General features: G+C 53.9%; 1 protein-coding gene across 6 annotated transcripts in view; it reads left to right on the forward strand.

The window, feature by feature from the left end:
• PTDSS1 (phosphatidylserine synthase 1) overlaps positions 1–14260 on the forward strand; it is a 50025-nt gene extending 35765 nt beyond the window's left edge. For 2 of the 6 annotated variants that reach the window (XM_079796487.1, XM_079796488.1), the window contains exons 12-15: positions 3239–3338; positions 8891–8959; positions 9638–9707; positions 11609–14258. In XM_079796487.1, coding sequence (XP_079652613.1) covers positions 3239–3338; positions 8891–8959; positions 9638–9707; positions 11609–11709 — 340 coding nt within the window. In that variant the 3' untranslated portion in view covers positions 11710–14258. Of the gene's footprint in view, positions 1–3238; positions 3339–8890; positions 8960–9637; positions 9708–11608 lie in introns of all 6 variants that reach the window. The other 4 variants (XM_079796489.1, XM_079796490.1, XM_079796491.1 and 1 more) reach the window with 4 other exon arrangements.
• The last annotated feature ends 787 nt before the right edge of the window (positions 14261–15047 follow it).

Here is a 15047-nt window from a genome sequence, read left to right on the forward strand (position 1 = left end):
GAGCCCCGAGCTTCCAGTCTCTGCAGTCGCCTGCTTGCTTTCCTGTTCCGTGCACCGAGGAGCTCTTTACCCGGCTCTGCCGACCGGCTTCGTCCCCATCCCGTCTCTGAAGGGCAGGCTCCAAAGACGGGAGCTGCGTGTGAGCGCTGGCCAGCCTCCGCCCAGAGTGTATGTGCTTCCCAACTTGTTAATTCGAGAGCGATGGCACCAAAGGGAGCCCTGACGGAATGTCATCAAACCTCAAACCGCAGTAGGTCAGTTTGGGAAAGGTCAGAGAGAGTTCATTTTGCACTGAGTTCAGGAGGCCTCCCCGCCCCCCACTCCTCCGCACACACAGGGGGCCAGAGGGCGCACTGTCCCAGCTGACAGGCCAGTACAGGCTCCCACCCGGCCCAGGCCCCAAAGCAGCAGCCGCTGAGTCTTGAACAGAAGTCACGTTAACCTTCCAAAAGGATGTTCTTTATTGGGGTCCCCCTGGGGCAGTGCTGGTGGTTGGAGAGGCCACGGGATTGTTGGGGTAGCGCCTCTCTCATCTCCACAGCTCTGCCCGCCCTCTCCCACTCCTGCCCCTCAGCAGCGCTCAGTTCAGCCACCAGGTGGGTCATGTTTAAGTCCTAGGGAGGCCCTGCAGACCCATGTGACTCTAAGACTCATCGCTGCCCCTTCCCCTCACTCTAGGCCGCCCCACTGCCCCCCTTCCCACCCAGTCTTTCAAAAGCGGTCACCCCACTGAGAAGGCCACATGCATGGACGGTGGCTTAGCCAAGAGTCCTTAGCGTAGGAGCAAAGCACTTCCTGAAGTTGGTGACTGAGAAGTTCAGGCCATTATGAAGTCAGCTGTGAGGTCCTGACCTGCAGCTTAAAGCGAAATAGGAAGAAAAATGTTAGCGTAAGGGGATGGAGTACTTTGTGAAACGTTTGTTTCTGTGTGTGTGTGTGTGTGTGTGTGTGTGTGTGTGTGTACTGGGTCACAATAAAAGGTGTGTTTCTGCCCTGGGTCTCATATCACAGACGTGTGAGAAACACAGATCTGGTCTGCTGGTCACGGTGCTTTTAAAGGTGACTCAGGAGTAAATATCCAGAAATCCCTCACAATAAACTCAGGGCCTTCTGTCTGACCTAAGGGCAGACGGCACACTTCTTTCTGGGCTTAACCCTTTCCCTTGTGTCCAAGTCCCCGCTAAAGGTTAACTATTCTTTGTGTGTTCACTCACGGGCACCCTGCCCCTGGCTGCAGCCTGGAAGTACCCAGAGCTTCGCTGCCCTCTAGTGTCAGCTCACGCTCTAAACCTCAGGACCACGGGACACTCAGACCTACCCCAAAAGCCTCCTGTACCTCAGCTAAAACAGTGCTTTGTTGGGGTTGGGGTAGTCTCCACAGACTCAGGCCAGCCACTCCCAAACCTTGTTTGGTGAGGGTGAGGGGGAAAGTCAGGCCCAAACTCTAGAGCTACATTCAGGAGATTTCCCGTTTCGCCGAGGTGGCTCTGGTTGCAGGCTCCCGGCTGTTCAGAGCCGCCCGCACATTGGATGATTGCAGTGGCCTCCATCTGCCGGTGGTAGGCGGACCCAGGGCCTCCGGGCCCTTTCCCTTTGAGGGTGTCGTGCAGCTGCCCAGGCCCCAACTGCAGATCCGCCCTCGAGGGGAGCACTAACCCGGACGTGTCTGAAACCAGTATGTGTTGAGCGGTCTTTGGGATCGCAGGCAGCTGTGTCACCCTCACCTCCTCCATTCTTACCTGGAGCTCTGAACCTTAATACAGGTTTGATTTGTATATTTGTAAGTGGAGATTAGAACATAAGAGTGGCTTTTTTCTTTGATGTTTTAATTAAAAGAATAAAACATGAAGTGTTTTTTGAAACATTTTTGTATTTAGCAAAATTGCTTACAGATCAAGAGAGGATAAAAAAGTTTATATTGTCAGCAAACGTAGGGGATGTTGAATCTAGAAATTCTTAGAAGGCTGGAGGGACTGTGATTGCTGCCTTTAAGTTATTGGAAGACTCACTTGCCGGCTCAGAGTCAGCCTGTGTGCCGTGGAGGGCAGTTAGGACCCACGGGTAGAAGTAGGCAGGTACCAGCCTGAGACAAGGGAAGGCTTCCCAGCATCCAGAGGCTGAGCGTCAGAGTGGGCCTCCTGCAAAGGAAGGGGGTTCCCTGTCCTTGAGGTTCCAACAGGTGGTGGCTGTCCACCCTGGGCTACCAGCCCCCGAGCTGGATGCTATGGAAATGGATGAGCTGAGATTTTAGTCTTAGAGCGAAGGAAGAAGTAAAACATATTGTATTGTGTCTGGGGAGGGGCAGAGGGATGAGTGGGCAGAGGGCAAAGGATGCTTACGGCCGGGAAACTACGCTGCATGATTCTGTAGTGGTGGATGTGTCGTTGCACATTTGCCCAGACCCCTAGAAGGAACAATATCAGGAGTGAGCCTAATGTCAGCTGTGGACTTGAGATAATACTGACGTGTCAGTGTGGGTTCATCGGTTGTAGCCCGTGTACCACTTTGGGGCAGGATGTTGACAGTGGGGTGGGGGCTGTGCGTCTGGGGCGGGGGGGGGGGGGCAGGCAGTGTAAGAGAAATCTCTACCTTCTTAATTTTCCTGTGAACCCAAAACTACTCTAAAAAATAAAGTCTTTACAAAAAGAAGAGTGGAGTAATAGTAAAATAAACCTTTTATAAAATATATGTTTGTATGTGTATATATAATTGTGTAGTATATATAATACACACACACACACACACAATTGACCAACATGGGGATCAGGGGCATCAACCCCTGAAGTTGATAATTTGCACATCACTCTTAACTCCCCCCAAACTTAACTACTAGTCACCTGCTGTTGAACAGAAGGCTTTCCAATGACATAAACAGTTAACACATATCTGTATGTTATATGTATTGTATATGCATTCTTACACTAAAGTAAGCTACAGAAAAGGAAGTGTTACTAAGAAAACCATAAGGAAAATACATTTACAGTATTTATTGAAAAAAGTCCACATATAAGTGGACGCACACAGTTCAAACCCGTATTGTTCAGGCGTCAGCTGTATTTTCTGTTGGAAGGAAGTGCAGTGAGGTGTCATTTTGTGGGGGACCTGCTACCACTGTTTGGGGCGGAAATCTTATGACCAAATCCTGTGCACTTTTTAATGGAATAATGCATTTTTCTGGGAAGGTATATGCTCTGATGATGTGAATTAGTATTTAACCTCTTGTTCTTTGTTTAACCAGGGTCATTGCTTTCCTGGAAGCTATTGTTTGCATAAAATTTGGACAAGATCTCTTCTCTAAGACACAGATACTCTATGTTGTGCTTTGGCTTCTTTGCGTGGTAAGTCATTACTTTTCTTACCCAAAGGGTTAGCTAAACTCCCCGTGGTGTTTCTTTGGGGGGAAAAAACACACCTCTCTTGTGCACCAAGGTTTCTTAGAAATTCATAGATAGGATATTCTATTTGTAATAACCTAGGGATGGTCACCAGTCTCAAGTTTGAGAATAAATACACAGAACCACATGGCATGCAGAATGGGTCCCCTTCGCGGGTCCTGGTCAGAAGCCCTCTGCAGGTGCCTCATACATGCATTCATTTTACTTATAACGGGTATTCATCTACACATACCGAGCATCCCAGGCCTGCCACAAGCGACAAGGGCAACTACAGTGCCCATAGCATACACATCCTGTGCAACCATTTATGTACCGCATGTAGTTCAGAGGCCGTGGGAGATGGTTTGAAGGTAATCTGACCGTGCAGATTCTGCCCCACTGGCCGGCTCTCTAGGCCACGCCTGGGTACCCGGGTGAGCTCCCTCTTTGACAGGCAGCGCGCTGGGCCTGCAGTTCCATTGTCCTCGGACTCTTCCCTCACCTCTAATGGGAAGTGAGAGCTTACCTCGCTTACACATTGCGACTGTCCTCCATAACTTGGGTATTTTATTATTTTGGAGAAGAGTCTTTACATTTAAGCTTAGGATTCTTTATTCACTTGGTCTAGAAGATTAATTTGCACTCCTTTATAATCATTGAAAATTTCTAATATGTTTAGAACTAGATAGAGTAGATGACCCCTCATGTACCCATTATTTATTCAGTTCCAACAATTACCAACTCACAGCCAGTTTTGTTTCCTTCTATTTCCTACTCATTATGTCCACCCCAAATTATTTTGAAGCAGATCCACCTGTAATATTTCGGAATGTATCTCTAAAAGAAGAAAAAATTGCCTTTTTTTGTTTAATGCAACCACCATATCATTATCACATTTGAAAAAGCATTAACAATAATTCCTTAACATTATCAAATATCTAATCAAAGTTCGGATTACTAAATGTTCTTAAATTTTGTATTAGGAAAATGTATTTGAATCAGTACCCACCTTTTACAGTTGTTGGCATGCCTCTTAAGTCTCTCTTAATTTATAATTCCCTTCTATCTCTAGCTCTCTCACCTTTGCAGTTTACTTGTTGAAGAAACCAGTTCTTTTGTCCTGTAGGTTTTCCCACGGGCTGGATTTTCCTGGTTTCATCCTGTATGTAATTGAACAGATTTCTTTGTCCTCTATATTTTCTGTAAATTGGTAGCTGAATCTAGAGGCTTAATCAGATTCAGGTCTTTTTTTTTTTTTTTGCAAGACTAAACTTCGTATTTTTAAGTGTTTTTTGTTGCCTTTCACGGTTTCTATTTTTAGGGTTACTTGTGAGAAATTCTAACTGTGCCAGGGTACCTGGAGCCGGTTCTGTCCTGTTTTAGCTTGAACAACCAAAGGAAACAATGGTTTCCTTTGTACTGAAACTCCAGAGTTCGCACTCTGTCTCACTGAGCCTCGATGCAGGGATTGGGAGGAGAGCTTGCAGATGTGCGTGGAGATTGGAACATGTGCTGTGTTACAAGTGCTGTGACCTCAGGTGTGTGAACTGTAGTGTGACTGACTGCCCTCACCTGGTGCCAGAGGGGACACAGAGAAGTGGAGGCAGGGGGACTCCTGGGACGTGGGCAGGTGTCCAGCCACCCCCTCGGCCCCCAGTGCATCAGTGGCCTCCGACCATGCCCAGGAAGCCCGCTCTGGTCACCCCACCTTCAGGGACCCCATCAGTCTCTCCTTAAGTTGTAGAGACCTGCTCTCTGTTTTACTTTTTTGACACTTCACATAGGCCTCCTTACGTTGGTGATTTGGGGTTTGCATTGGTGTCTGTGATTGTGACCTTATTAAGGACATGAAGCACTTCGGTCCTCCCATCGATCTCTCCCCCACTTAGCAGGGTCCCTGCGTGTTCGTTATTCCTTCACACATTTCCTGAGTGCTCGTCAACGCTGCACCTGGTGCGGAACGCCCACAGATGGATGATGGGATGAGACATTAGTGCTAACCCCGTGCAGACACTGTTCTAAGCCCTTCTCATGAATGGCACAGTTCTTTACGCGTGGAGGGGAGGCACTGTATTAGCCCTCTTTTACTGCTGAATGAGTAAAGGCCCAGGGAGGGTCATCACTTGCCCCAGTCACGCAGAGGGTAAGTGGCAGAGGGTGCCCCTCCAAGGGTCTCCTCATCGGGACGGGAATTGTATGTACAAAGGAGTGATGTTAACGTGTGCTAAGTATCACGAAGGACTTGTACACAGAGCTGAAGGAGCACTGGAGAGAGCACATACGAGGTGGGGAGTTGGCCAGGGCTCCCAGGAGATACCAGTGAGCAGGACTGTGAGGGGTCCCCGTGAACAGCTCTCCCCTCCCTCAGGTGCCCCGCTCCTCTCCTCTGTCTCTCTAGTCAGCAGGTCACCAGGTGCTAGTCATTCAGCCATGTGGCCCAGCTCCACCCTCCTCTTCCCGCTGCCCGTGTAGCCGTCTGCACACCCATGTTCTCTCCATCCTGCCCTTCAGATCCATCCTCTACACTGTCGCCGCCGAGCGATCTTCCAGAATTCCAGTCCCAATCCCTTTTCCCTGCTCGGAATCTTTCCCTATTGTTGGGGGCTTGAGAGGCCCAATCATACAATATTGTCCTCCCCTCAGGATGATGAAGAGAGAGTGGGAGGAGGATCTGCAGATCAGAGGAGCACCATTGATCGGCTGCCTCCTGCAGGTCCCCAACTGGGGACCACGCCCACAAACCCGGGCTGCCTGGGCCCTGATGGGACTTGAACTGTGACCTCCTGGTTCATAGGTCAACGCTAAACCACTGAACCCACCAGCTGGGCTCATGGACTTTTTTAAAGATCAAGATTGATCTCAAACTCAGGAGTGAGGTGAACGTGACTCAATACAGGAATGTTAAGTTATGTACACCAGGCCCCCCACATGACTCCGAGGAACGAAGCCCCTCCTACTCCCCTCGCTGGGTAAGAACATACCGGGGCTGTAGGTTAGCGACTAGACCAGCGGGAGAGAAGACCGCCTGCCTGCTCAGAGCGTCCCGCAGCGGGTGTCTCAGTGCGGTGAGCTGGGGCCCGCGTTGTCCTGACCTGGAGGCCAGCCCGGTTTGACACCCTCATTGCCGCCACAGCCTTGGCTCTCATCCCACATATTTTTCTTCTCTTTCTTATTTTATTTCCTTTCTTTAAACAAAATCTGTACAGTGCTGTTTTAAATTTAGGCCTTGACATTTTAAGTGGGTACTTGCCTAGATTTCCACAGGTGTGATTGCAAACCCCAAATTACAGGCTTTTGTCTCCTGGGACGAGTGTGAAACGGGCCTTTTGTACCCAGGGGAAGCGGTGCTTTGGCAGCCACAGTGGGCTCTGTGTGGTGACTGTGCTGAAAAGCTCCCCTCCTGTCTGCTCAGCCTGCCCCCTGCAGAGCTGTCTGCTGAGCTGCCCTCCCAGGGCTGGGGCTGGGGCTGGGGACTGAAGCAGACGAGCCTCTCGCACCTGCCCTCTGGTGGACAAAATTCGGAATGACAGCGCAGCCCTCACTTCCCATTGGCCTAGTGGAGTGACCTTTCTCTGGGCCGCCTCCCCACCCCCACTGCATAGCCGAGCCGCATAGCCACCGACTGGTCTGGGGAGGAGGGACCCATCCTCCCAAAGGCGCCCCCTGTGAAGCGTAGGACGGTCTGTTTTGCTCCTTGGAAAGGACCTAGCACATACATAGGCCAGTACGCCGCAAATCCTCTGGTCTCTCCCACTCTTCCCAAACCTGGAAGGTGGTCCATTCAGGGGTGGTGCATGTTAGAAATCAGCGTGTGCTAGAATACGGTAAAGATGAGAAGAAGTTTTTCTTTTATAATTGTAACACATTCATTCATTGCCTAGTTTTTGGTGGGGGAATAGGAGCCTTTTTTCTTTACGTCTCAGATCTATAGGCGGATGCCAGCTTGCATGTGGATTTAATGTAAATGGACTGGTGTCCTGTGTGTTTCATGTTCTCTCCATCGGGCTGCTCTTCCCACTCCCTGGTCTGGGGGAGAGGCCAGTCGGAGCCCCGGGCTCTTTATTCACAGACACTTAGTAAAGATTGGTAACTTAAAGGAGCTGGGCTTAAGCTAAACTACCAGCCGCCCTGCAGAGATTTCCCAGCCTGCCTCCGCACTGTGGCTCCTCCCCCTCTCCCGGGCAGGGCGGATGCTGGAGGCTGTGCATATTGGCTGTTCCTATGGTGCTTTCCGTTCTGGGGCTGGATGAGCGGAGGGCTGAGTGGGCAGAGATGCGAAGATGTATGGGCATGAAGCCCTGTTTATCCCGACAGCCATCCTGCACCTTGGATGGGGGTATCCACAGGCCTGTGTCCTGGCTCCAGTTCCGCACACACTAGCTGTGTGTCCTCCTCAGGGCCGTGTTCATTCCTCTTCTGTGAAAGGAGGGACTTGAAATTAATGATCTGTGTGGTGACCCTTGTAGATCTAAAGTTACGATTCTTAGAAACAACGAAAAGCATTCCCCAAGAAGAGAAGGCTCCCCCATGAAGCCACACCTGTTCCCACGTTGGGCCGAGGTGCCAGGTCCTCAGCGGGAAGGCGGGGTTAGGCAGGAGGCCGCTGGTGAGAACGGTGCCTGAAGCAAGGCATTCTGTCTGAAGAAGTGGGAGTGGGCAGTCGTTAGGTGCAGGCTGATCCACCTGCCGTGGGGGGGGGGGGGGGGAGCGGGGGAGCCTGCAGGTGCTGAAGGGTCTGCCCAGGCTCACCTGTCCTCAATCTACAGGCACATGCCCCCTCTTTCTTCTCCTCTCCGCCCAGGCTAGGCGGCCAGGAGCTTCCTGACTTTCTGTTTTGTGACCATTTTTAGGCTCTGAGTTCCTGTAGAAGCTGCTCTTCCCTTCAGTGAGGGTACAGTGTAGGGTGTGGTGCGGGGTGCGTGGGGATGCTGGGGAAGTAGGCTGTCAGTTTCCCTGCCTCTGGGCCCCGTGGACCACTCCCTTCTCACCTCACTGAGAAGTGTACGGGGCATTTTTACTTCCTCTTGACTTGCCTGTCGACTCAAGCAGCAAAACCAAAAGCTGCCAGAACCGGGGTCAGCGTGGGCCCCGAGGCTGATCGGCACCAGAAAGGCTGTGCAAGCCGGGCAGCAGCCCCTCTTCCCCTGGGACGGCGACAAGCGGATCCTTACAACTCTCCCCGGGGGGGGGGGAGGGGGGGGCGGCGGGGACAGCGTGGCCTGTGGCAGACCCTGTGTCCTCTTGAGCAGAGCCGCAGTCGCTCAGAAGCGCCTCCCGCTTATCCCGCGTCCAAACACGGTTTGCGTTCTGCTGGTAGAGCCACCAGTGGAGCTGCTCCATAACCGCTTGGCAGAAGCCTCCGCGATGCTCCCAGCTCCTCTCCGGCTCACCTCTGCCCCACCCCAGGGCGGTGGCCGGAGCGCGTCTAGCCGCCTTGTGGGATTCCCGTTGACACCAGAATTCTGGGCGTGGGATTTGTGCAGCGACGTTGGTCAAATGTGCTGTTTGCCTTGCAGGCGTTCACCACCTTCCTGTGTCTGTACGGCATGGTGTGGTACGCGGAGCACTGTGGTCACCGAGGAAAGGTACGGGGGTGGGGGGGGGAGGGGGCAGAGGCCGCGTTAACGGGGTCGGGGCGGCCGAGCGCAGCCAGAGCAGGTTCCGGGGAGAACGTGCTGCGGCCTCAGCCTGTGGAAACTGAACCAGCCCAGCGTTCACTCCCTGCCGGTGCTGTCTATGCTTGTAACTCCTGTCCATATGTCAGCATATTTACCCTCCTTTGTAAGAGGTGTAGGCCTTGTTTAAAGCATTGTGGGAGAGCCTGGACCACTTTGGGGAAGGCTGCCTCTTATTCCCAGCCCTTCCACTTTGTCCCGGCCTCTTCCCGGCCCCAGCCTGGGATTCTCCTTGCAAAACGCCTGCCTGCCCCCCTCGAGTAGATGCGAGGATCAACGAGAGGATGGATGTGTGTGGGCTTAAAGCGCTAGAACAGTCCTGTCAACTGTAATTTTTTTTAAAGTAACATCTTCGCCCATTATTTATACCTTGAGTCTAAGGAACAAAAGGTACTTTCTAGAATCGTATTCTGCATCACCTGGGAGATGACCTTGGCTTCCTAGCTGGGAAATAGAAGCTTGAGGAGGTCCTGGCCTGGCGTGGTGGTGACCCGAGCCGCTGGGGCAGGGCAGAGCCTGTCACTTGCCCGCCACGCCCTCCCAGGGGGGCTCCAGGTTCCTCACTAAGCCGCCCGCCTCTCTCCCCAGACCTACTCCGAGTGTGAAGACGGCAGCTACAGCCCCGACATTTCCTGGCCTCACGGGAAAGGCAGCAAAGGTATCTTTTGCTCACTGTCTGAAACTTCCCTGGGTCCTGCCCTTCCCAAGGCCCAGTCAGGAGACTGAGGGCCAGTATTTCGCTTCTGCGTGTTGATAAACGTGTGCCCTGAAGGGTCTCAAGCTTCCTCATCGGCGCCTCCGTTCCTTCTAAGGAACACGCCACGTGCCCGCAGGACCTGCCCAGGAAACCTGCTTAGGAGGAGGCGCCGCTCGTTCTGCCTCTTCTGAGGCAGGCAGACGGCCCGGCCCACACCTCCCGCTTCCGCCGGGAGTGTCCTCCCTCCGGCTTCATCCTGCGTGAGAGGCTCAGGAAGGACCGGGTGCCGGAGGAACGCCTTTCCGAAGGGGTAGATGGGGGCCCCAGTCATCCCAGAGGCCGGCCGCGGGGGAGGGATTTCAGCGGTGAAGTCAGGGATCTCCCGCTGGCCTCTCCAAGGAGCGCTCGGGGAAGATTTGGGGCCACTGGTTATTTTAAAGAATTAGGGACGTGTAATAATGACGGAGACGCTCCACTGGACAGCAGTTCCTCTGAGCCCACCAGGAGGCCTGACTGAAGGCGAGAACTAAGCCGAGGCCGAGTTTCAGCTCCGAGATGAACCGCCCAGAGGAGCGGTGGGCCGGGGAGAGGAAGGCGCAGTGTCCCGGCTGCCCTCCCGAGTTCTCTTGGGGTCAGGCCTCTCCGAGCTCTCCCTCGGGACGACACTGGCATACACTCCGCTGCGCTGCCACCCTCTCCCACCCCCCACATTGAGATGGTTTTGCCAAATCAAGGAGTTGATCGGCAACCTGTTTTGGAATGCTGATAGAAGCAGGCAGAGGGGTTCCCCAGGGCTCCCCAATTCACAGCCCGTCCTTACAGATCAGTTGTACTTCTTCATTGCAAAGGCTAAGAGAAGTAAGCAGTGCTGGAGATAAATGTCAATAAAAAATAGAAAGAATAGTAAAAAAAAGAAAAAACCTTCAGAGAGGTAAAAGTCTCGTGGACTAAGCCAAATGCCCCTGACCATGGAGGCCACACCCTCAGAGCCTTGTTTAGTGGCTGTCTCAGGTGAGATCCCCTGGGGCGGGGGCTGAGCCCTGGGACAGACAGCCTTCTGGCTTGGCTGTACAGAGCCCAAGAGCAGAGCCTGCCCAGTGCCAGAAAGTGTGCTGACCTCCCAAGCCTTACACATCTCTCCCTGGAGTCCCCCCCCCCCACCCCCCCGCCAACTTCCGGGCCCTCCCTGCGGTGCCGGCTGATGGACGGCTCAGCACTCAGCTGGTTAGAGGTCTTCTCTGAACTCGCCCACCACACAGCCTGACACGCGATGGTGTGCTGTCCTTGTAGGCGGCGCCTCTGGAGGGCATGTGGCATCTTCGCTGCGTGGCTCCAGCACTGTGTGTCGTGAGCAGCTCTGTGAAGTGGCCTCCAGGTCACATGATCGAGGGCACGTGATCTGTTTAATTTTGTAAAGTCAAGAAGCCTGTCCGGTTTAGGGGTTTAGAGATCGGTGTGTAGCGTGTCCAGGTATGGGACCTGGATCGTGCACTCTGGCTGTGAGGGTAGACTTGACACCCATGCGGTTTCCCTTTTCATTGCCCTCCTTTGTGCGTTGATTTCATTTGTACGCTCACTTCTGGTTCCATCACCATTCACCCTGCACATCATGCGAGTGTAGGAATTCTCGGGGCGCCACCCCACTCCCCGCAAGCTGTGTGCTCTGCGTTCCCAGGCACCAGCTGTGCTGGCCCAGCTCTGGGGTTTCCCTGCCTTGCCTTCACTTATTAACGAGGCCACTAGGTGGCGCGCAAGGATCAGTGGGAGAGCCTGCACTTCACCCACAGGCCTAGGGCGGCTGGGCAGCCACACACCTGAGCGAGCCCACGGTGACAGTGACCTGTCCCGGTTCCTTTGGCCAGGTTCTGAAGACAGGCATCCAGGCAACAACGAAAGCCATTCTTCCAGAAGAAGAAATCGACATTCCAAGTCAAAAGTCACCAACGGAGTTGGGAAGAAATGAAAGACCCGGTTCGTCCGAGATGTTCCGGAGAGTGCCCAGAACTGAGGGAAGCGGAATCATTGCACCTCCCCGCGAGGAGGCCACAGACCGTGCAGACGGGAAGAGGAGAGGGGACTCGGGGGGTGTCTTTATCTGAGGGTGTCAGTCTTTCCCACAGGCACGGCCACAGCAGGCAGACACTGCCTGGGGCCCTTTGCCAAGGCGGGGTCTCTAAGGTCAGCACTTGGCATGCGGTCACCGGTAGCAAGCAGGACGCGGGTTCGAAGGAAAAGGTCGCTGTTCTCACCGCCGCCGAGAGCCGCGTGCGCTGCGAGCCGTGGGCACGGGAGGCTCTCCCCTCGCCAGGGCGGTAGCGCAGAGCTGATGCGCGGCCCCAGGCGCTGGGAATCTGCCTTTCCATTCGATTGGTTTACACTCAGGCCGCTTGTCTGTGTTTTATTTTGTTGTTTATTTTTGAGTCAGGATGCTTAACCACCTTCAGAAAACACTGCTGGAGCTGAACTGGGGCGGGGGGAGGGCCCCCCTCTTCTAGACAAAGGAAAAGGAGGGCTTTTGCATTACTGTGCAGCCAACCTCATCCCCCTTTTACGGCCTGAAACCTCCCAGCAGGTGTGAACCAATCTGAGGAAAGGGTAGCCGCCTACGCAGGAGCCCGGGCTTCCGGTCAGAACCAGTCTTGTCCGGGTGGGACCCTCCCTGTCCATGCTCCCCCACCGTGCGCTCAGCGGACCTGCTGGGGGCCCGCGCACGCCCCGCCCACAGCCAGGTGCCTTTGCATTTCGTTTGTTTCCTCCCGTGGCGTGTTGCTGACCTTGTCTTTGCTCCCGTGTGAGGTGCTGGTGAGTGTTCCCTTCTCCACGCCATGCTCCAGAATGTTCGCCCCACAGCTCCTCACCTCTGACGGCTCCTGTTTCCAGTAAAACAATCCACATTAAAGCCTGTCGAAGACCTGTCTGCCAGGTGCTCACTTCTCTGCCTCCTGCTGGTCTTGTCCCCTGCTTATCAGCAATCGGTGTTTTCCAAGGGACTGGGAGAAGGTGGCTGTGAGTGCTTTATACGGATGTGTAGAAACCCGCTGAGAGCCGGCCTTTTCCCTCGTTTCACACAGCACAAAGGTTTCGATGTCTTTCTCCCTTTAAGGAAATCTTTAGCCATGGCAGTGTCATGTTTTTCTCTTTCTGCAGAAGAATTCCGGGGTGAAGGGGCTCAGTGAGTCATGCACGCCGGGTCACAGCCTGTGTCGGGGCCTCCGGCGGCCGCTGGCTGAGGGTCAGTGAGGAAGGGCCGCCGCTCGGGTGAGGCCACGAGCTGCTTGTCTCAGAAATGCGCCCACCGGCCCGGCTGGTGTGGCTCAGTGGTTGAGCATTGGCCCATAAACCAAGAGGATATCTGGTTGGGTTCCTCAGGGCACATGCCCAGGTTGTGGGCTCCATCCCCGGTAGGGGGTGTGCAGGAGGCAGCCGATTCATGTTAATCAATGTTTCCGTCTCCCTCTCCCCTCCTCTTTCTCTAAAAGTCAATTAAAAACATTAAAAGGAAAGAAATGCGCCCAGGGACGTTTGGAGCCCAGCGAGCAGGCCTTTGGGAAACAGGCGGGGGAAACAAGGTGTCCGCTGAATGGAGGTGAATCTGTTCCCTGCACTTGGCTGCCCAGCGCCGAGTGCTGCTGCGTCTCCTGCACACGTCTGCCCCCCACCTTCCCTCCAGAGCGGCTGCGGCCTGTTTTCCGGGCGTTGGGCCTTCACGCTCCTCTGGCTGGTTATTAGCTGGTGAACAGCTCAGTCCCACCCGAGAAGCACGCTCCCTTCTAGGCCAGCGAGAGGCACCTGTTCGCACCCGGTGGTGGGGGGGGGGGGGTTGACTCGGACTTTCCTGTGGGCCATGCAAAAAACGAGCACACACGAGACCATTTGTACGAAACGGCCAGGAACGTCCTCAGGTACTTGCCCTGCCTTTCCTGGAGTTTAGGCTTCCCCCTTCCAGTAAGCGCTCCTGGCTCCAGTGGGTACGAGCCCAGCGCTTTCCCTTACTGGCCAGCCCACCGCGCCGTTCCTCCTGGAAACCATACCGTGGGTTTGGCCTACTTCCCCACCCGTCTCTATGGAAATGGGCCTCACGTTGATGGAAATGAAATGCATGTCTCAGAGACCTCATTTAGTAGGGGACATTATTTGATTGCAAATTAGCACACGCTCCTGATTTACTAACTGCCCTCCTAAAAGCCCACTAGTTTAGACGGACGGACTGCAGGAAGAATGTTTTATGTGTTTTCCTCCTCAAGTCGCATTGCCCTGCGTGGTGGCCACTTTCCCCTTTGTCACTGTGGGTCTTCCCGGGGCCTCCCCCGGCTGTTCTGTCTTTCCCATGGTAACGCCCTGCCAAAGGAAAAAAATTTTTAGTTGAACTTTGATGCAATACATACTTATGGCTTTTTTATTTTGCTGTCTTCTGTGAATCTAAAGGAATTGTGAGTGTCTACAAAAGGAGGGCTGTGAATTTTTAGTTTGTGGGGATGCTCAGAGGGCCAAGTCCCCCTGGCCTCCTGCTTCCTAAAGACTGCCTGTAATCCACTCAGAGCCTCACGGGACTGAGCCTGCCCCGATGTCCCTCTGGGCCTCGGTTGGGCGGTTTTGAAGCTGTCTGTCCTGAGATGTTTGCTGTCATAATCTAACACTCAAGGATGTGCCGCAGGCCCAGGTAGCCCCAAGGCTCAGGGCTGAGCTTAGTTGATGCATCTTAATACTCGAAAACTGACCTGGTGGAGGGGGAGGGACAGGCACGCTTCCTGCATACAATGCTGGCACAAGGGACTCGCAAGTCCCCAGCATGATCTCTTGGAGCAGGGAGACTGGCGTTGGCAAATCCACCCCCTTATAAACGCAATGAGGGCGGGGGCATCATTCAGAAAACAGGGTTTGCCCCAGAGGTTTGCTGCCACAGCTGATGTAACCGCCCACCCAGCCTCAGCCCTGCTGGGCTCACACTGGAACCTCTGTGGCCGGGTGCGTTGTTTGCCTTTGTTATGGGAAGGCTCCGAAAACTTCCTGCCCCAAGGCCTGTCACTTGCGGGCACCATCATGCCCGGGGTGGCAGGAAGAGCTCCTCCGAGCTGCCTGGCCTCCCGCCCCTCCACACAGTCTCCCCAGGGCCTCGGATACCAGTCTCCCTAGCACGTGGGATGCTGAGTAAAGGGAGCTGTGGCTTCACAAACCACAGGACATGAGGTTTGTTTGCCATTAAACAGAAAATAGCAACATTTGAGCCTGAAGAACCAAATGGTGTGTTTTCATGTCTGAAGCATACACACAACAGCCGTAATGACAGTGTGGGGTCGCAGG

Source organism: Cnephaeus nilssonii (assembly GCF_951640355.1).
Source record: "Cnephaeus nilssonii genome assembly, chromosome: 18".
NCBI classification, from domain to species: Eukaryota; Metazoa; Chordata; class Mammalia; order Chiroptera; family Vespertilionidae; genus Cnephaeus; species Cnephaeus nilssonii.